The following is a 21,494-nucleotide window of genomic DNA, read 5'->3' as shown; positions in this document are numbered from 1 at the left end:
TCCTCCGTTTCCCTACCAAATGGAGGAAGCAGCTCTGACCTCCCCGTGGCTTCCTCCCAAGGATCGCCCTGGGAGAGCTGGATCCCATCCCTGGTGCAGTTTGGAGTGTGCTTGGCTCCCAGACTGCCAGCAATAAATGAAATGATCACCTATTGCCTCGGAGCAGCGCTTGGCACCGTGGAGCCCTGAGCTGCTTTGATGATTTCCTGCTTTGATGGATCCCTGGCAAAGCCATGGTGCCTTGACAGTGAAAAACACAGCCCCAGGACTGCAGCAGGTAATGGGGATGAATTTTAATAGGAGTCTTTGTCTCTGAATAAAAGTTTTATACAAGATTAAGTGACTCCCAGTGCTCTTTCTGGAGGCAGACACTTGCACAGTAGCATGTTGCTATTTTAGCTGCCAAAGTTCCTGAACATTTTTGTGGTGCCTGGTGATGAACTATCTAAAATATTCCCTCTTCTGCATTCTGGATGTGCTGGTTTCATTCAGTTTGTAAAACTTCCTGTGTAATGATTTACTTTTCCACCTGTTTCTCTGTGCTTTGGAACTTGCTGTGATGCTTTTACCTGGCCCAGGTGACAGTCCCAGGTACTGGTCAGGGGAGTGTTCTTGCTGTAGTTGGAGTTAAAAACTTAAACTTCCAAAGTCCTGCCTCATGGAAACACTCTGAGTAGGTAACACCACCAATTTAGATTACAAAAATGCACCTTCTATTTACCTATCTGCATTTAAAATTGATTAATATTCAGTCCTTCGAGCAAAGAAGCAGAATGAAAAAAATCAATTCTTTCCTGATGCCTGACATTCAGTTATTATAGTTCTGTTCTTCTCATAAAGCTGACTGGAGATGTTGGTGGTTACACTCTGAACAGTGATTCTGACAATGCATTTGTTGGGTTCATATCTTTCAGATTAATTCACTTTACAGTTAAATCTGAGAGCTTTAGTGCTCATCACTGCAAGTAATGAAATGAGAGCTTAGAACATTCTGGTGATTTTACTGGTGGCCACACGTGGTAGGGAAACCTGAGGTGCTGAAATTCATGAAATCAACACTTTCCCATCTGGGGGAGCCTTTGGAACCTCTTGACTTGTATTCAAGCAGGGACCCCAGCAATAATTCATAGTTTCAAGCAAGGAAATGTCTCTTTTAAGTGAATGCCAAGTTAATTTAGATTGAAGCAGGCAATTTATTAAAAAAATAGCCTTATGCAGACAAACATTAGACTAAATAGATGTGATAAGTGCTATCCTAGCAAGTATTTTTGTTCCTAAAGCATCAGCAGGACAGTTGTTTGTTCCCTCACACCAGCAGTCTGTCTGCTCCAAGTCATGTGCTCAAGCATCTCTGTGTTGTCTCCAAAGCCAAAACCCCCTTCTGCCTGAGAGAAAAACTGAATAGTTGTTTTCTTCAAAGCACAGCAAGGAAAGCCTTGGTGCATCCTGTGTCTGTGTCTCTAGTTGGTTTTTTTTGGTTTTTTTTTTTTTTTTTTTTTGGGTTTTTTTTTTTTTAATTTCAAATGGACAACCCTGCCTTATTCAGTAATCCTTAAAATGACAGCAAGTTTCTTCTCAAAACCTGTAAATTATAATGAAGATTTGAGTTCTGTCTTCTCACAACAGTAATTTTCCAGGGTAAAACATGGTTTGTGTGCAGCATTTATTGTTTTGGAGTTTATTGCAGGAAAGTGAGGGGTGCTTGACTTTGCCTCAGCTTTTCTCCTGTGCTCATGGTGTCGGAAGAGCTGTTCAGGTGTGTTCTAGGAAAGACACACCTCACTTTGACTCCAGCCTGGAATTTGTTTGCTTCACTGGGCACATCTGAAGGGGAAAAAAATAATCCAGGGATTAATCATTCAGTTATGCATTTCTGGATTTCAAAAAATGTGTTTCTTTCTTAATGATTCCTCTTTAAAGCAGAGGCAGTAAAACAGATTAACTTGGATGTTTGTGTAAGCCACGTTTATCTAGCTGGGGGATTTTTCAGTGGAGATACTCCAGGATTATTGGTGTGTGATTATACAGGTATAAAATATGGTATGAGGACAGAAGTGATGTTTCTCTTTAAAATATAGCATAAAATAATTTTGTTTAGTGCAGATACTTGATTTTTAAGGTAGGATAGAGACAGTTGTGGTAGTAGTCATGCACCCTCTCAGCTGACCAGCTCCTCACTGGCTGTGAGGATGTCCCTTTGTGCAACAGATTTTCAGAGTGAACATTTTATGAAGTGGTGAATAGAAATAGTTTTGATTATTGGTGAATTTAATTTTTTTTAAAGGAAAGTAGTTCCATTCTTCATACTTCCAAAGAAATAAATTCTCTCCCTCAAATTCTTCATCCTAGCAACACTGGATTCCCTGGGAACATTGCATAAATTTGGTGAAGCAAAACAGGTTCTTGCTGTTAAATATTTACTCTTGCAGCAACTTATTGTTGCAGTTGGAAGCAGGGAATTTTACAGGAGCCTTTAAGTTGTGATGTTGGAATGAAGCATTTCCGTAGGAACTGAAGTTATTAAAATGTTCCTGGAACACTGAACTTGTGTCTGTAGTTCCAAACTTAACTCCTCATAAAGTTTTGGTTTTCTATTTTGTGTTGCTTAAAAACATGAATCCTCATGTTAAAATGAGGTTTCCAGCAGATGTGTCCTGAAACAAAATTAAAATAAGCTTGAAACCCTTGGGCCAAAGACTTTTGCATTCCCAGTGACTTTGTTTTGAATATGTTTGATTTGGCTTGATGACTTCTTACTGATAACTAAATTAGGAACTTCTGAATGAATTGTTGGTTATACAGTGCTGTGGAAATCAGTCAATAAAACATTTAGGCAAACTCAGGAGGAAATTACAACACAACCTTGAAAACACACAACTAAAAATAGCGTGGAGTGCTGTGATTCAGGAGCTCTCTCTGAGCAGAAGTGCAGAGTCATGAAGCCACTCCTGGAGCTGGTGAAACTCAGCATGCCTGGGCTGGGGCAGCACCTCAGGGATGGGGAAGCTGGGGTCTTGTGTTTGTCATTGCTTTATCTGGGATAAAATAATAAAACACAGTTTACTTAAATCAGAGGTGCAGCAACACATCTCACATCTCAGAGGGGTGACTGTGCAGGTTGGGTCCTTCTGGGCAGCGTGTGCAGGTGCAGAAATGGAGTGGTTTCACTCTGAGCTCTGTTCCCTCATCCCCTTTGACAGCTCTGCTCAGTCCTGCCCTTGTCTCCCTGCAGGACAAACCTGGAGGCCCTGCAGAAGAAGCTGGAGGAGCTGGAGCTGGATGAGCAGCAGCGGAAGCGCCTGGAGGCGTTCCTCACCCAGAAGCAGAAGGTTGGGGAGCTGAAGGACGATGACTTTGAGAAGATCAGTGAGCTGGGAGCAGGCAATGGTGGTGTGGTCTTCAAGGTGTCTCACAAACCCTCCGGCCTCATAATGGCAAGAAAGGTGAGGGGGGCAGAAAGAACAACCTGGGGATGGTGTTTATAGGGGATGTTGTCTCTGAAATATGGGGAATTTATTTAGAGAAGTAACTGGGGGTGACACACAGAAATCACTATTTAATGCCAGCTTTCAGAGAAGGGGATGTGTTCCCATCAGCAGGAAATGTAGCATTTCCTCATCCTACATGAGCATCCCAGTTTTTCAGTAGTGTCACACGTGTTAGTAATGAAAGGATTGGCATTTGTTCCTCCTTTTCCTCTCTCACTCAGGAGCAGGAGGCCTAAAAAATTACCGGAAATTATCAATTAGACAAAAGTGGCAATATTCTGTATTCTGGGCAGTAAATTTAGAGGAATGGAAAAGGTATCACCTGTCTGAAGAGCTTCCTTCACAGGCTCACAGCAGAAAGGAGCTCTGTATGAGACTGGAGAGGAAGACAAGTCAAAAAAAATGGGAATGAGGGAATGCAGTGGAGTTCAGTGACATCTCCCGTTCTGTAGTTCCATCCTGGGATGCAGTTTCTGGGCAGGAAGGGATTTTTCCTTCTCTGAGAGTATTTTTCATGCTTTACAACCTGGAGCAGTTGTGACCTAGTTTGCAAGAGAACTGAGATTTATTTTTTTTATGACTGAAATAGCTTGATGTTTTAATTCTCATTTAGTTTACATGAGGAGCTTTCACTTCCTGTCGATATCCCTGGGAACAGAGCACTCATCCCAGGTCCCATTGTTTTACTACACTGGGAACTTCCCTTTTTCTGGTTGAGAAGTTGAAGACTTCTTTAAAAGATAGTATAAAAATAATTTTATTTTTAAGGTGTCTCTTTTTAAGAAGGGGACAGCATCATGTTCAGCAAAACTAAAGGAAAATGTGCATGTGCTAAGAATAAACTATGCTGAGGACATTGGCAGTTTGGGGAGAAACAAAGGAAAATGCCCAGCTCTGAGATGTGAGAATTACAAAATGCACAAGTCACTGAGGTTTTCTTGAACTGAATCAATTTAATTGATTTTTGTTTTTTCACCTGCTGTGGGTTTAACAGGAAATTTTACCCCAGTTCATTAATATTTGATGCGACTGAGATGTTTGCTGAATTGTGATTTTTCTTCCATTTATTAACCAAAATTTCATTTCCATAATTCTCTCTCCATAATCTTTTCTTTCTCATAGGGAACACATTGTATTTTATGGGATAAACAGTCTGGTATGGAAAAGGTACTGGGGAGTTTTTAATGGAGCTTCAGCTCATTCCTTCCACTAATGCTTTACAAACACCTGGACAGGCATTTTTCACCAGCTGCCTCTTTGACACATTTCCCTAAGGAAAATGTGCCGCAACAAAAAGTTTCTGCTGGGGAAGTATTTTGTGGATGGAATTCCTGCCTTTTCCTGGGTGCTGTGTTGTAGTGTTTTCCCTTGGCCACTAGTGTTGGATTTTTCCCTTTTCTGACCCACAGATGGGGCAACTGAGAGGTGTTTTAAAAACTTTTATTCCATTTTCAGTCTCATGTGAGGGGTGAGACAATACGGATGTTATAATTCACACCATCACAATCAGAAGCCAACTATTTCTTAATTACAATACAATATTATAATTATTTCTTAATTACAATACATTATATAGGTTTCTTAACCTATCAGATTTTACATATAAATTACATACATCAGTTTGCATACAAATACGTACTATTTGAACCTTCTGTCAAGCTTTAAGAGTTCTCTGCAAATCCATTTCCCACACATTAGGAAAGCAAGGATGGATTATTTTACAGTTAGATTGTAACATAATTCAGGTTGGAAAGGGCCTCTGCAGGTCATGAGATGCTCAGAGCAGAGTCAGCTCTGAGATCAGGACATCTCAGGGCCTGCCAGGTGTTACAAACCTCTCTGAAAGGCACAAATCACTCCTGAAGAGTGGATTTGCTTTTATTGAGTGGGTTTCTTTTGCAGTTAATCCACCTGGAGATCAAGCCAGCCATCCGCAACCAGATCATCCGGGAGCTGCAGGTGCTGCATGAGTGCAACTCCCCCTACATCGTGGGCTTCTATGGAGCCTTCTACAGCGATGGGGAGATCTCCATCTGCATGGAGCACATGGTGAGTGCCAGCAATGGCTTATCCACTGGTGGGGAGATCTCCATCTGCATGGAGCACATGGTGAGTGCCAGCAATGGCTTATCCACTGATGGGGAGATCTCCATCTGCATGGAGCACATGGTGAGTTGCCAGCAATGGGTTATCCACTGGTGGGGAGATCTCCATCTGCATGGAGCACATGGTGAGTGCCAGCAATGGCTTATCCACTGGTGGGGAGGTGTCCTTCTGCATGGAGCGCATGGTGAGTGCCAGCAGTGCGTTATCACTGATGAGAGAGCTCTGATGCCTTGTGAAGGCTGAGCTGGAGCAGAGGCTGGGCAGAGTTCCAGAACAAAGCAGGGATTTATTGACAGGATCTCCTCCATGGATCCACCTTGGGCAGCACCAGAGCCCAGCCAGGGCTGCACCCAAGATGAACCAAAATGGCCCCAAAATGCACGGCCGGGCACGGGCTCTGTCCCTGGGATCAGCTCTGCTCCATTTGCACCTTGCAGTTCATTGTCCCATTGCAGCTTGAGCCCAGGCAGTCCCACCCTGCTTGTTTTTCTCTCTCCAGCCCACGGGGTTTGTGCTCCTGGGCTGAGATTTGGGTCATTTGTGCTTGGTGCCCAGCTGGAGCAGGAATTGTTTTGTGTCCCTGCTCTGTGCACAGAGCTCACCATCCCTGAATGTGAAGCTCAAACCCACCCACTAAAGCAGCACAGAATGTGAAAAATATAAAAGCTGAAAGCTGAGCTATCATCTTCATCTGCATGGAGCACATGGTGGGTGCTCAGAAAATTTATTTCCTGGGAGTTTTCCCCTGGGGTTATTCCTGAGCCTTCCTGCAAACCCTCAGTGCCACCAGCACTGCTGTTACCCAGGTTCTCTGCTCCTCTGAAGATGTGGTTTGGATTTACTCTGCAAATCAGAGGTTGAGTTTGATAGATGTTTTATCCCCTTCTCCACTGTCTGCCTTGCACAAATGTAGCTTCCCAATTGCTTCCTTTTTATCCTTTTGTTGTATTTAAAAATATTTACCCAGTCCTGCTACTTAAACACTTGTTCTGAGTGGGGCTGAGCTTTGTTTTTTCTGCAGAATGAACCAGATCACTGATACTGCAGCTGTGCAGATTCTATTTTTTCCCTTTTTTAATATAAATCCATATTTTGTCCCTTTTTTAAATGTTACAGAAAATGCAAACATGAACAATAGTCAGCAAGCCCAGAGGGATCTTACACAACTTTTTTAATGCCAAAAAAATATTTTTCACCGTGTTTCATTTTAATACAAAGTACACATTCTTCTCGACATCTGTTTGCCTTTCTGCAGCCATATGGACTCAAAACATGAAAAGTAAATTTTCTGTAATTAAGGGACAGTCGAATTTGTTGCCTCCCTTGGTGGAGGTTTTTAACAACACAGAGCACAATACAGCCAAAGACCTCTTTATTTTTTCCCCTGAAAGGAGCTGTTTCTTTGGAGAGAAGCTGTATTTTTTCTGGAAAGTGCATGTGATTGTTGCACTGCTTCTGTGGTCCCTCAGAATTTGTAGAAGAAATCGATGGTTGCTTAGGAACAAGTGCTCACCATGCAGGCTCCAGCATGTGGGAGCCCAGGGGAAGCTGTGCACCCCCAAAATCCTAATTCCTGCTGGGAAGGGCAAATCCAGCTCTCAACATTGAAAAGAAGAGTGAAAAATAAGAAAAAATTGTGGTGAAAAACTGCCTGGGCATTGCTGGAGGATATGTTAAATGTCACAGATGTGCACAGCTGCAGTTGCTGAAGGAGCCTCTGTGTTGCCACATTCCAGAGGAGAAATAAAAGGCCTAAAGAGCCTCAATTTATTTGTCAATGAGAAAATCACCAGCAGCAATCAGGGTTTGTAGGTTCCTAAGCAGGGAATAATATATCTGACAGGGAATATTATGTCTGACAGCAAACATTTTCAATTTGAGAGAAGGCAGGGTGAAATCTGGTGGCCCAGTGCTGAATCTGGTGCAAGCCAGACTGGATACAACATTTTACACATAGAACAGCTGATCAATAAGTTATGAAATCAAAAGAGAGATGGATTATCATAGTCTTAATTTATGTTATTATTATGCTATTATATTATCATTATACTATTATTATAATATTAATTTATTATTATAGTCTTAATTTAGCATTAAGCTTCATGCAGATCATTGGTAGAACTTTTTGGTCTCCTTTTAGATAAAATATTAGATGAAAGTCTCCACTGTGGTCCTTTTTTTTTCAGTTGTTACTACTCAGAAATCTTATTTTTAGCAGTGGGTTACAAAACCTAAGTAGGATTACGAACAAAAAGTTGGAGGTGGAACAGGCATGGAACTTGAGTGTTTGATATTTTTAGGTACCTAAATTCAAGATCAATGCCTGACTTTGCTCAGCAGCAGGCATTTAACAGGGTTGGAGGCAGCTCCTGCAAGACACTGAAGGCTGCAGCCAAGACAAGGCAGCTGAATTGTGTCCAGCCTTGTCCAGGATCAGAGCTGCTCCTCAGGGAAGGGGAAAAAGGCATTTTCTGTAACAAAATTATGGTTAATATACCAGTGTCTCAGCAGAGACAGCTGTCCAGAAATTCAGACTGCTTTAACAAGAGATTTCTAGAGATATTTTTTTTTTTGCTGGTGTATTTTTAATCAAGTGTGGTGTATGTGGGTGTGTTTTTTTACAAAGTTACGTGATCAGATAAGTATTTATATACTTCCTTTCTCATAAGAGTTGTAGATTTTAGTCCTCAAATAATAAATCTTTATGTTCCAGTTTTTTTGCTTTCACCATGTGTAAGTGTTGATGGGAACTTCCAAAGGGGAGGTTAAGGCAGAAGGCAATTCATTACTCCAGTTAGATCTTTATGGCAAGTATTGGGAGTTATCCAGTGCTGATCCAGACAACAGGATATGGTTTTAAATTGGAAAAATAACTTTTCAATTTCTCCTTTGGTTGTATGTTCTGTGCTCCAGAGAATCCAGACCTTATGCACAAGTCTATTGTTGAATCAGTTGCTAAAAATAAACAGCATTTTTCCCAGTTTTCCTTTTGAACAGCTCTTAGCAACAGTGGGATACATTTACCTTTGCTGGGGGTGTGTGTGCATGCAGGCAGTTTATTTAATCTGATAAACAAGGCCATGGCTTACCAGGGAACCTTCAAACCATTTTCTCCCTGTTTTGGTTCTTTCTGTGCCAAACCATCCTTGGAAGAGTCGCCCTGGGGCTGCAGAAGGGACAGAGGCAGCTCCTGCTGGCCAGGACCAGACTGGGACAGGGATCTGGGTGCTCTCATCATCCTGGGGTCTCTTCCAGCAGGATGAGTTTTCAGCCCCATAATCAGGATCAATAAAATATTTACTTTCTGTCTTTGGAGGAGGAGGATTGTGGTGGATGGATGTGACAAGAAAACAATGCATTGGGCTGAACATTACAGAAACTTCTGAAATCCTTCCTGCTTGCTTGTCACTGTTTGTGGACAGTGCTGCCTTAAGGAGATCCAAACCATGGAAGAGCATTGTGTGCAGTGTTTATTTGAGTGGATGTTGTTAGTGGCCAAATGTTTATTTAAAATAAACACAAACCTGACTGATTCCTCCTGAGGAGTGATTTATTTTTTTCAGATTTGCACCACAACAATGTTAAAGCAAACATAAAGAGCAACTTGGGGTTTTTTTTAAACAAATTAAGGCTTCAGTTTACAGCCCTGCTTAAAATATTTCAGAGCAATTTGATTCAAGTTTGACTATTGAAATATTTCTTGTTAGGATGGTGGCTCCTTGGATCAAGTGCTGAAAAAGGCTGGGAGGATTCCAGAGCAGATCCTGGGCAAAGTCAGCATTGCGGTGAGTGGCCAGGGATGGCACCTCTGGGCTGGCACTGCCACATCCAGGGGATGGGGAGGAGGGAGGAGGGAATATTCCCAGGGTTTTCAGTGTGCTTTTTCATTTTCCAGTTTCCCTTTGTACGTGGTAGCTGTGGGCACTGGGATGAGTAACACATTCTGGGCTGTGTGCTTGGAGTTGCTGCTTTTGGATCAGTTGATGTGTCTGGATGAGAGCTGAATTAACACTTCCTCATTTTTCAGTATTACCTTTTCCTCTGCATTCTGCAGCAGGAATGTGTACAGAGCTCTCTGTACACAGAACTCCCAGGGAGGGGTTGGGTTTGTTTTTCATTTTTCTGTTCCGAGCTGTAGGGACAAGTGAAAACTCAGTGTTGATTGGCAGTGATTACATTTTGGGGTTTCTGTTCAGCTGCATGCATTTGGAATTCGTGTGCAGACAAAGCATTCAACTCTCTTTTCTGCTTCCTAAATTAATTTCTTTTTCTTTTGTCTCTAGGTAATAAAAGGACTCACATATCTGAGAGAAAAGCATAAAATAATGCACAGAGGTGAGATAAAAGTTTGTGTTGTAACTTTCCTAGAGTATAATTTTAATTTCATTAAAATGCCTCTTTTTTTCTATGCTTGGTTCTTTGTGGTTCCATATGACTTTGGTTCAAAGGGCTTTTCTTGGGCAGTGTAAGGCAAACTCTTTGTTTTAAATCCAAATCTCTTCCCATGACTATCAGGTGTCTTCAACTTCTGTCTTCCTGCAGCTTATCTGGGTTTGTAATCCATGCTTGAACTGCTGTTCTTGCATTTTATGTGCACACAGAGCTTGTCTGTATTTGAGACTGACTGCAGTGAAAACCTCTGAGCTAAATTTCATTTGGCTGTTCAATAGTTATTGCAATGAAAACTTTTAAAAGAAAGTCACTTCTTTCCCATCTGTCTTACATTCACATGCTGTTTATTGAGAGCTATCATGCAGAACTGCATCGTTTGCATACTTTAAAACAATTAAAAACCATGGTGAAGCTGTGTAGAATGGGAGTGTTGCTTCTCCTGGGTCTTTAGTTACTTTAGAATAGATGTATGAAATTATTTTCTGCTTTTAGTTGCCCTTTTTAAAATCCAGCTCCTCCATTACTCTGTTGGATGTTCCATTAAAGAAGGATGACCCTTGGTACAGTAATAAATCCATTTTTGTGCTGTGAAGGTGGAGCTGGGCAGTGCTGGTGCCCTGTGTGCAGCCCACAGCAGCTGCTGGGCAGCCTTGGACCACAGGAGAATATTCAGATGATAAAATGTCTGCAGCAGACAATAATACATGTCTGAATTTACATTTGTTGCCCACACCAAAGAGAGGAATCAGCAATCCCAGCTTGCACAAGCTGTTGTAGGATCACCTTACACATGAAGTTGTGTTTATCACACATTCCTGGATTGTGGGTTTTTTTTAAACAAATATAGCTCTCTTGTGGAGCAGGGAGGTTGGAGGGAGACTCTAAACATTTCTGGTGACAGTTTCAAAGCCATTTGTCTGTGTTCAGAGCATAAGGACTCGAGGGAAAGAGATCACCTTATTTTAGGGCACCCTGGTGGAGTTCCTGCTGCATCTTGTCCTCAAGTCAGCCACACCAGTGGGTTGTTACTATCTTGGTTGCTTGGGGTTTTTTTTAGGTTGATCTTGCTCAGCTGAGACAGCAGTCTTTATTTATTTATTTTCAGTTTTACCATCTGTAAATCTGATAAATCCAAAGTGAAACCCTCCCGATCTTGTTTAAGTGCAGCTTAACCTCACAGTGTTTGCTGGGTCAGAGATTGCACTGCAGGTTCATGGAGCAGCACAAATCAAAAATTCCTCTTTGCATTGCTTCCAGCTGTACTGGCTTGAGGGTGCCCTGCAGTGCCCAGCTCCATGTCCACGTGGTGGATTTTGTTTTCCAGCCCAGCTTCCCTCCGTGTGCTCTGACAGCAGCAGCAATTGCTGACCTTGTGCCCTCCTTGCAGAGGCTGCTCTGTGGTCACATCACATCTGTGCTGTCTGATAAAGGGGGAGCCAGAATAACATTCTGGGGGTTGATCATGGCCAGTGCTGGCAGCTCAGAGGAGAATCAGTCAGAGCAGTGAGTGCTTCTCCCTTCTCTGGGCAGCCAGAGCCAAACTTGCAGCTTCTGTCCTCGGTGCTGTCCGTGGGTCTGTCTGTGCCACTGACCTTGTGCATTCTCTGTGTCCCCTTGTGAAGGCTGGAGTGCAGGTGAAAAACTGCTTCTGCTCTGCCTTGGATCCCAGCTGAGATAAACAGTGCTGCTAAAAGCACTTTTCCTGTAACTGTGTCAGCATTATTTTATACACAGCTCTAATAATTGGAGATTTCTGTGCTTTGCTTTCTCTCCTGCTCTGACAAGGTGAGAACAGCATCTCACATGGGCTGTTTGTTTTCACTCATCCATCCCTGGGGAAAATGTGTGCACTTGGTGGGCTTGTTTTCAGCAGGATTTATTGGAGTTATGCTGTGGGGAGAGTGGGTGACTTAAAAATGAAGAGACATCGCTGTTAAACATGAGAACATAGCAACAAAGGGCCAAAAAATCTGTTCTTAAATCTAAAGACAGCCAGGCTTGTGAGAACTCATTTGCAGGGAAGAATTTATTCCACTGGTGTGCTTTATTACTCGTGTGGCCATATCAGCAAGTTTGGAATATTTAACCCAACTGCTTCCATGCCCAGCTGTGTCCTGGACTGAGGAAAAGTGTTCATTTGTCATTCCAGACAGCTCAAGGGAGAAGGTTTGGGGCTTAGTAGAGCAGGAATGGGAAACACAGCTGTTCTCTAGAGGAGAATACAGTCCTTTTCTAGAGGAGAATATTGTTCTTTTCTAGAGGAAAACACAGTTCTTTTCTAGAGGAGAATACAGTCATTTTCTAGAGGGTTTGCCCATGTGGGGCACTGTGCTTTGTGCTCTGGTCCTCTCTGAGCAGATAGGAATGAAATCACAAAACCTCTGGAAGTTCAACTGGTGGGATCCAAGGCACAGGACAGGAGGGGATGAGGAGCACAACTGTGCTGGATATTTCAATAATCCCTTCTGTTCTGTTAAGTAAAGATATCTGTGGTGCTGTCTGTGGTTGAATCCTCTCTGGAAGGTCTCTCCTTGCTGCTGTGGAAGGTTTGTAAGATTTTGAACCCAGCTGGAGGCAGCAGCTCAGGGCAGTGTCACTGCTCTGTTCCAGGGCTGCAGTTCCAGAAGATTCTTGTGAGATCCTGCCTTGGCAAATGGGAACTGATTGGAGGGTCCCAAAAATGTGTTACAGGACACCTCTCTGCTCTGTGTCTGCTCACATGTATCTGGTACTGAGTGAATTCTGGCTGAAGGGGTTATGACAACCCCAGGGCCACCTTTCAGAGTGAGCCTGTGGGGCAGAGCAGAGGAATGAACCTCTCACAGAGATTATCAGGCATTCTGGAAACTTCTCTGTGTTACCAGCTCCCTTTGCAGTGCCATAAATCCATCCCCCTGGCAAAGGACTTCTCTGGAATTCTCTTCCTGGCTTGTCTGGGATGGTATATAAAATATCTTCCACTTTCTTTAAAGCTGAAGTGCTTACATAACACATTTTGTGTTCCTTTTGTCTGCTCCTTGCAAGTTCCAGCATACATTTTGCAGGATGCCTTGGCATTCCTGTTCCTCTGGCAATACAAATCTCTGGTTTCCAGAGAAACTGCTCAAGTGCTCAGAGGCTCTGGAGTGAAAATAGAATAGGTGCTACATTTAGAGGGGTGGAAATGCAGCAGCCTTCCAAACATCACACTGATCACATGGGGTGCCTTGTGTGGAAAATGAAAATACTCCAGGGAGGAGAAGCTTTGTGCAGAAATGCAGAGAGGAGATGGGGCTGTGCTGCTCTGAGAGCTGCAGGGTGGCATTGCCACCTGCAGAAACACTGAGGGGAGAGGGGAAACCTTCAGGAGACCAGGGGGAGTCTGAGACTTCAGCATGCTCATAAAGAGAATTGTTTGGCACTGGTGGTGCAGTGGTAATGATTTTCTCTTTGCCATTTAATTATGAAGAATCGGTGAACTCCAGAGATGAAAGTGAGGATTTATATCTTTGTTTTGAGTTTGTAGCTGTGCATTGGTGAGCAGCACAAACCTGGCTGGCTGTGGCTCGGGCTCTGCTGTGCTCCCCGTGTGTTTTGCAAACAGTTTTTTCCACCTTGCTTTTGCCCAGAGCTTTGGGTGCAGATTCCTGTGCAGCTGGAGATCTCTAATCTCTGCTTGGGCCCTGGGCTGGGTTGTTTTTAGCTCCTGCTGGAGTTTCAGGCTGGTAGGTCGAGCTCCAGCCTGGATCCAGCCTTGGCACAGTGAGGGATGTGGGGAGGTCTCAGCAGGCAGAGCTTGCCCAGAGCAGGCAGAGCTTGCAGCAGGTGCAGCTCTGTGCCCAGCAGGCCAGATCCTCCCCCAGGGCTGGGCAATTGAAAGCAGCACACACAAAATACCTGCCTGCATTTTCCATCCACACATCAGGGCAGGAAACTCTGCCTGGACATTTCACTCGCCTGGAAAGGGGCAAAAACATGGAGCCACAGTTTCCCCAAGTAGATAATTATCCACACTTGGTGTCACTCCTCAAAAGGAGCTGGGGGGCAGCTGGAATTGTTTTATTTTCCTCTCCCCATGGATCTTGCTCAGTGAGGCCAAACCTCCTGCATGGAGGTCTTTGTCACCTCAGTGTCCTCCTCCCAGGCACATCCCAGCCAAAGGGCAGCTCCGGGAATGGATCTGTGCTTAAAAGTGAAAAGCACATGAAAATGTGACAGCCTGTAGAGTTCTGAGTCTGCTCTGAAGTGAAATCATGATTCTCTTTCTTCAAAACAATTTCCCAGTTCCCTTTTTTCTGCAGCATTACTCTGCCAGTGTGGGCTGTTGGTTGCTTATTTTGATGATGGGTTGGAAATGACCAGCTAAGCAGTGAGATACAGTGAAAAACCTCCTTGCAGCTATAAAGAAACACTAAACACTTGTTCCCTGTACCTTTGCATTCACAAAGAGCTGTTATTAGTTGCTAAGCTACCAGTGACCCTTATTAAATTTCCATTTAGGAACAGTGATGAATTCAAAATCATGAGGGGGCTCTGTCACTGGAAAAAAACAACCTCCAATTATTTTAAATACACATTTTCAATAATAGGAAAATAATTTTTTCAGAGCTTTAAAAAAACCACAAAAAAACAAAAACAGAAAAAACCCAAACCTAAACCAACAAACAAACCCAAGACCACCACCACAAAAAACCCCAACAAACCCAAACCCAGAAAACAGGATCCCACTGCAGGGAGTGTTTGGCCATAGGATGATTTATGCCTATGTAGATATGGAGGAATGACAGTGAGGCTGCTGTAATCCATTGACCTTTGTAAAATAAATATGTAGGGCCTCTTTATTGATCATTTCTAGGCACAGCATCATCATTCAGGAGGAGTTACACTGTTGTACACTTATTTATCTCAAAGGAGACCATTCATCTGCAAGGAGGATGTGGATGCCCAAACCTAATACTTAAAAGCCAGGAAATAGGGTGAAATCAAATAGTGTGAAATCAAAAAGCTGACAACCTTTTCTTCATGTGTAACTTTGAATATTTCTTTTTATTTATCTGTGGTTAAATAGAGAGTCTGTGAGGTAGAGCTGTGAGGGACCCAAATCTCTGATTATTGCCAGAGGGCCAGAATTGTGTCACAGAAGGGAAGCAAAGGGAGGCACATGAGAATTCTCACCTTGCATTGTCAGATTTCCTGTTTTATCTCCTAAATAATCCTTTTTTTTTTCCCCCAGATGTTAAACCATCCAACATTTTGGTAAACTCTAGAGGTGAAATCAAGCTTTGTGACTTTGGTGTCAGTGGGCAGCTGATAGATTCCATGGCAAACTCCTTTGTTGGCACACGCTCCTACATGTCTGTAAGTACAGATTGAAATCCACATTACACAGCTCGGAGTTTGTTAGGCTTGAGTTGTCCCAGTTCTGGTGATCGAACAAGAACCAACTGTTGCTGTTCCTGGTTCAGCTCTTCCTGCATTCCAGGAATATTCTGGTGTCACATCAGATTGTGTGTGTGGGGGAAGAGCTGTTGCAGGAAAAGCCAAAACCTTGGAATATTTATAACCCTGCAGAAGAGCTGGGGCTGTGTCTGCTCAGCAGAACCCAGCCAGTTGTTGCCTTTGGGCGTTGTCTCTCAGAAAAGCCCAGTTTATTTTCTTTTCCTTGGGTTTGTTTTCCTTGGGTTCTCTTCCCATCCAGCATGTGCTGGGCTGGCTCTGCCCTGGCAGAGGGCAGGGAGTTAATGTGGGGCTGTCCCAGGCTGTTCTGTGTCCCTGGCATGAGGAACACCTTGGAAGCTCTTTCCAGAGGAGCTCCCTGTGTGATTGCAGCCCCAGCTCGTGGCAGGAGCAGCTCTCTCATTCTCACACCCTTTGCAGCACACCGTGAGCTGCTGCTCCTGTTCCAGCTCTGGCTGGAGGGTTAGAGCTGTGTGGGCTTGGGCTTCCAGGGAAAAGCTTTAGTGCTGGCTCTGTTCAGCAGGAGCCCTGCACTGTCTCTGTGTCATTTCTCCTGGTGACACACCTGAAACCAGGCTGGGGTGAAGTTCTCACCTCTGGGGGCTGCTGCTAATGAGCAAAACCAAACCCACAGCTCAGCTCAGCCATGCTCCTGCCTTGCCCTGGCTCCTCAGGAGCAGGGATGAGGGCCAAGTGCTCTCTGCCTTCAGTTTCCTTCAGTTTGTTCTTTTTACAGGCTGAGGGTTTTACCTGGGGGGGTTCACTTTGCTCTCTGGCATCACGGACCAAGCCACGAGGGGGATTTTGTCCTGGTAGTGTCTGAGGGATCTTCTCTTGCAGCAGCTCCCTTTGCATACATCTATACACACAAAACCATACAGAATTATTACATGCAAACATCCCTTTTTACCACAGGGAGGTGTGGAAAAACAACACTGTTTATCTTGAACAGATTTCTAGATTTTAATGCTATTTATATTTATGTAACAAGTGCTCTCTCTGTTTCCTGCTCTTTCTCATCCACCCACCTTCCTTTACACTTACATTTTATGAAAATCTTGGGATTTGGACATTTCTATTGGTGTCCAGCAGTTGTGTAGTTTGTCCAGGTGGCTTTGGAATGACTGAGGGGGGAAACTGGAGAAAACTCAAATATCATCTCAGTAAATGCTACAAAACAAATTAAACAAAACTATCACCTCCTTATGGCAGAAGGAAGAGGCTTTACTGCATTCTCACATTCTCTGAGAGGGAGTTTCAAATTGCATATGTATTTTTCCAATATGTGCATGATATCAGAAGAATCTGCACCATTTTGGTAAAATATGAGCTTGATTTTAAAAAGAGTACAGAAAAGTGAATGTTTTCTTTGAGAACTCTTAGTAGAAATGGATTTAAGGGTGAAGTACATCAATGTATTAATAATTTCAGGAACCATTCAGCACTGAACATAGACTGACAAAGCAGGTGCAGAAATGAAGCAAAAGGAGTTGGTGCAGCACTCATGTGCTGGTTTTGGCAGCAGCAGGATGTGGATACACTGCTCAGAACTGAGGATCTGTGAAGCAGTGGGACTGCAATAGTCAGATACACTTCTGATCATCATTCAACTGACCAAAAAATCCCATACCTAGATACCTTTACATTGTGTGAATCTCCTAAAGACAATACAAAATAGATTTTGCCTGCAGAGCCTTGTGTTCGAGTTCCATTAGATGTGTGCTAAAGAAATTTGGGGAACTCCAGGAAAATACCAAGTCACTCATTTGAGCATGCTGTGCTAATAAGTTGGGGTTCCATGCTTTGATTGATGCAGGTTATTGCAGAATGTCATTTTTTGGTACCTCCTTGTCACAGAGCTGCCTCTCCTCCCCTCCCTGTGTTTTGCAGCCCGAGAGGCTGCAGGGCACTCACTACTCGGTGCAGTCAGACATCTGGAGCATGGGGCTGTCCCTGGTGGAGATGGCCATTGGCAGGTACCCCATTCCCCCTCCTGACTCCAAGGAGCTGGAGCTGATGTTTGGCTGCCCCGTGGAGGGAGATTCTCCAGTCACAGAGACCTCGCCCCGGCAAAGAGCGCCCGGCCGGCCCATGAGCTGTGAGTCACAACCTCTCCCTGACTTCCTGACAGCTTCAAGGTGCTTTTAGCTCATGCTGGGCTGCACAGAGGGGATTTGAGCTTCTACAAATCAGGGGTGTGTTGGGCACCTGGCTCAGCTTCACTGTGAGGAGCCTGTGGGAGCAGAGCACCAGAGACCTTTCGGTGGTGGCTCTTGTGAGCAGCCCCAGCACTGAGATGGGGCTGCTCACAACTGCCCAATGGTGTCTTTGGAACCCTGGCTGTGAGAATTTCAGATTTCTGTGCTGCCAGGCACTGACCCACAAGAGAGCACTGCATTGACCTGAGGCTGTAGAGAAGGCTTCCAGAATGGAATGATAGAACTGGGATTGTGGGTGTGCAGTTTGGATAGAAATGTGTAATATCACTTAGTAAAAAACACAGAGTTTGAGGTTTTAGAATATAAGAAGATATAATAAAAAAGATATGAAAAATATATATAAACAAGGTGATAGATAGATAGATAGATAGATAGATAGATAGATAGATAGATAGATAGATAGAATAAAACAAGATATAAAAGATATATATATAAAACAAGATAGAAGTTTTAGGGCAGAAGCTGGTCCTTCTTCTTCACCTCCTTCTCCATGGGTTTGGGTGGTTTTGTGTAATTGGATAAAAAGTCCACATTGTGAGCCACAAGTAGTTAGTTATTAGGTGAAAAGTAAAAATAATTGAAGTGTCATTTCCTAATTAGACAGTTTGTCCTTAAAAAGCCTTGTAGAGAGAAAGATAGAACTCCATTTTTAGTTTTAAGTGCTGTAAAACTCAAAATTTGTGAGACTATAATATAAATAACTAATAAACATCTGAGTCTGAACAAGAAACACCATCTGACACATTTAATCCCAACCTTAACAAAAAAACCCCAAAACTCCACAAAGTGGTGCCCTGTGTGAGGATCAAACTCAGAACCTTCAGATTTCATAATCTGATTTTAAAAAACTGATAAAAACCCGAAAAACCACTCTGAAATCCCAGTCTGGTGCTCTGGTTTTCTCCAAGGTGCTGATCCCAGTGCAGCAGGATGATCCCAGTGAAGTGAGTGCTTTGGGTCAGACCTGGAAATGTCTCCTTGCATGAAAGCATTTATTTCCCTGTTGGTCCTTTTCCCTGTAAATCTGCTGGGTGCCAGAAGTGTCAGGCCTGGGTTTCCTACAGCACCCCTAAAGCCATGCAGGGAGAGTGACACTGATCCAAATTTCTCCCATTTCTCTCCCATTTCTTCCCAGCCTATGGATCAGACAGCAGACCCCCAATGGCAATCTTTGAACTCCTGGATTACATCGTCAATGAGGTAATTTATAAACTTAAAAATCTGTTCTTCACAGCTGTAAACTCTGAAAGCATCCTGGAGTTTGGGGTTGGTGCTGTTTAGTCTGGTTTAGCCTTATGACAGTCACAATTCTCTTCTCTTTCAAAGCAAAAAGCATGCTCATGTTAGCTGTCATTTGTAGCAGCTGGATAACAATTGTTCCAGCTGGATGAATTATTGACAACTGTCCAGCTCACCCATTGAAAGGCACAGTTGGTGTCTGGGTCCCTGCATTGCCTGTGCCACTGATAAATTGATAAATTGCTTCTGTAACTCATCTGCTTGCACAATTCTCTCAGATTACAAATCTGTTTTGCATATTATATAAACCCCAATCTGCCAGCACTGACTCTGGGGATGGAGTTGCATTGAATCACTGCAGCTGCTGTGATCCTGTATTGCAGCACCCCTGAAGGGTCAGTTTGGGCTGAAAAGCTGCAGTAGTTCAGAGTTTGGCAATATTTTCTTGTGCCACCTCTGACTGAGCACAAACTTCTTCAGCAGGAGCTGCTCCCTCCAGCACAGGCTGTGCTCCAGTCAGGGAGGGGTGCAGGCCTTGTCTGCCCTGTGCATAAAATGAACTCAGTGTGAGGATGGGAACTTATCCCTGAGCCTGTGGCCTGAGGATGAGGCAATGATGTGCAGGTTTATGCAGTCCCCCTTCTTTATTTGTCAGAATTCTGTCTGAATTCAGAGCCTGAACCAACTCATTGCCAGGGACAGAAAAGTGACATCCAAAGGATTATGGAACTAATGATGTGCAGGGCATCTTCCCTCAGCACTGTGGGGAATGACAGGGTGCTAATTAGTGCTCTGAGCCTTCCTTAATGAGAGCTGAGGCTGTGCTCCCCCCATCCAGGTGTGTGTGTGTGTGTGTGGAGAAAACAGAACAACCAACCAACCAAAACCCAACAAAACCCACCCCTACCAGGGAAAGTCTGGTTTAGAGCAATAACCCAGATCAGCCAGGGCTGCACAGCTTTGCTCAGATGGGGACATCTAACTGTCCCATACTGAATGATTGCTGATGTTAAAACTGTATTTATCTATTACAGCCACCTCCAAAACTGCCCAATGGTGTCTTTGGTTCTGAATTTCAAGATTTTGTTAACAAATGGTGAGTATTTTCTCTATTTTCTGTGTGCTGAGTGGCAGAGGGACATGCTGGGCTCAGCTTTGTCTGTCAGGCCCTTGGCAGTCAGAGTCCCTGCTCCAGGCCAGGGCAAATGTAAGGATTGCAATCAGCATAATCAATCCTGTTTGGGTGTTAATTACCTCACAGGCAGCAGGTGCATCCAGAGGAGCCCCAAGGCTGGGGGATATTCCCCTCTTTAGCCCTGAATTTGTGCAGCTCAGAGCAGTCCTTAGGGAGTGACCCCAGCACAAACAGCTTCTGCAGGGCTCAGACACCTCCTCCTGCAGTGCTGGGCCATGGGCTGCTCAATCCTGCAGGCTCCAGGTGTTTTTCCTTGCCCATGAGCCAACACCTTCATCCCAGCAGCCATTCCCCATCTCCTCACGGCCCCAGCTGCACCTCAGTGGTGCCAGCACTGAACCAGTGCTAAGGGGGCAGCTCATTGCAGTTCAAATGTTTGTTTATTTATCAAATATCTCTATTCACAGCTTCCAAAAGGAAGGACAGTCATGCAATAGCTCTACTTGATCCTGAACTTGAGGAGACTTGGGGCAAAGAAATGTGAGGGATAAAAATGGGTTCATGTGGGTTTAGTTGAAATGGGATTTATCTCCCCAGCTTGGTTTACACAATCATCAGTCTCAGACAATCAGGATTTCTTACCTGGAGCTGTGGAACCCCCAGAAGGGAACTGCAGGCTCCCATCTCTGTCTGAGAGGCACCTGGTGCATTTACTGAGTGGTGTCAGACCAGAGCAGTCCAACCAACAGGACACAACTGGAGCCTTATTTTAAAAGATAATGGGGTGTAACTTGTGCACCACTTTGTGTTTTCCCAGTTTAATTAAGAATCCTGCTGAAAGAGCCGACTTGAAGCAGCTGATGGTGAGTGAAGGTTTCTAATCTGATCTCAGAGCCCTTTCCCAGGCAGGTTGGGTTCCCAGCTGCCCAGAGCAGTGGCTTGAGGGTGGCTGGTGGCCCAAGAGCAGCTCAGCTTGGGCAGGAGCAGCTTTTCTGAGCTAGAAACCAAGGGGCTGCAGCTCTCACACCTCCTACAGCAGGGACTGTCAAGGAAACCAAAACCTGGTGGGTTGTGGAGTCTGCCATTTGATAATCACAATGGGTGACTTAATTAATTAACAAAAGAATTCTCTCTTGAGTCTATTAGTTAATAATAAAGTATTGATTAATACTTTTAGAAGGACAAAAAAATAAAGCTCCACATACCATATGGACTAATTAAATACATTTTTAATCATCTGTTGTGAAACACAAAATTTGTCACTTTTTTACCAGCTTTGTCTGGCAAAGTCTGTAGAACTCAGCACACATCCTGCATTTTTCTCTGTGTAAAATAACCAGATCAGTCTCAGTGCATCTTTTTATGGTTTTAAGTGTAATGCCAGCACTTCAGTTGTACTGCAGGTTTCCCCTGACCCTGCTGCACAATAATGGTGCAAAATGCAAAGAGACTCTTTTTATCACAAAAAGCCTTTTAGTG

The 21,494-nt window shown here is 43.8% G+C and overlaps 1 protein-coding gene across 1 annotated transcript in view; it reads left to right on the top strand.

The window, feature by feature from the left end:
* MAP2K1 (mitogen-activated protein kinase kinase 1) overlaps window positions 1–21,494 on the top strand; it is a 32,525-nt gene that overhangs the window by 9,861 nt on the left and 1,170 nt on the right. The window contains exons 2-10 of the mRNA XM_059482360.1: window positions 3,233–3,443; window positions 5,391–5,537; window positions 9,302–9,379; window positions 9,878–9,929; window positions 15,199–15,323; window positions 17,313–17,520; window positions 18,777–18,841; window positions 19,915–19,976; window positions 20,833–20,878. Coding sequence (XP_059338343.1) covers window positions 3,233–3,443; window positions 5,391–5,537; window positions 9,302–9,379; window positions 9,878–9,929; window positions 15,199–15,323; window positions 17,313–17,520; window positions 18,777–18,841; window positions 19,915–19,976; window positions 20,833–20,878 — 994 coding nt within the window. The remainder of the gene's footprint in view (window positions 1–3,232; window positions 3,444–5,390; window positions 5,538–9,301; window positions 9,380–9,877; window positions 9,930–15,198; window positions 15,324–17,312; window positions 17,521–18,776; window positions 18,842–19,914; window positions 19,977–20,832; window positions 20,879–21,494) is intronic.

This window comes from Ammospiza nelsoni, chromosome 14 (assembly GCF_027579445.1).
Source record: "Ammospiza nelsoni isolate bAmmNel1 chromosome 14, bAmmNel1.pri, whole genome shotgun sequence".
Classification (NCBI taxonomy): domain Eukaryota; kingdom Metazoa; phylum Chordata; class Aves; order Passeriformes; family Passerellidae; genus Ammospiza; species Ammospiza nelsoni.
The sequence above is the reverse complement of the archived record's forward strand: the minus strand, read 5'-3'. Positions and strand labels throughout refer to the sequence as shown.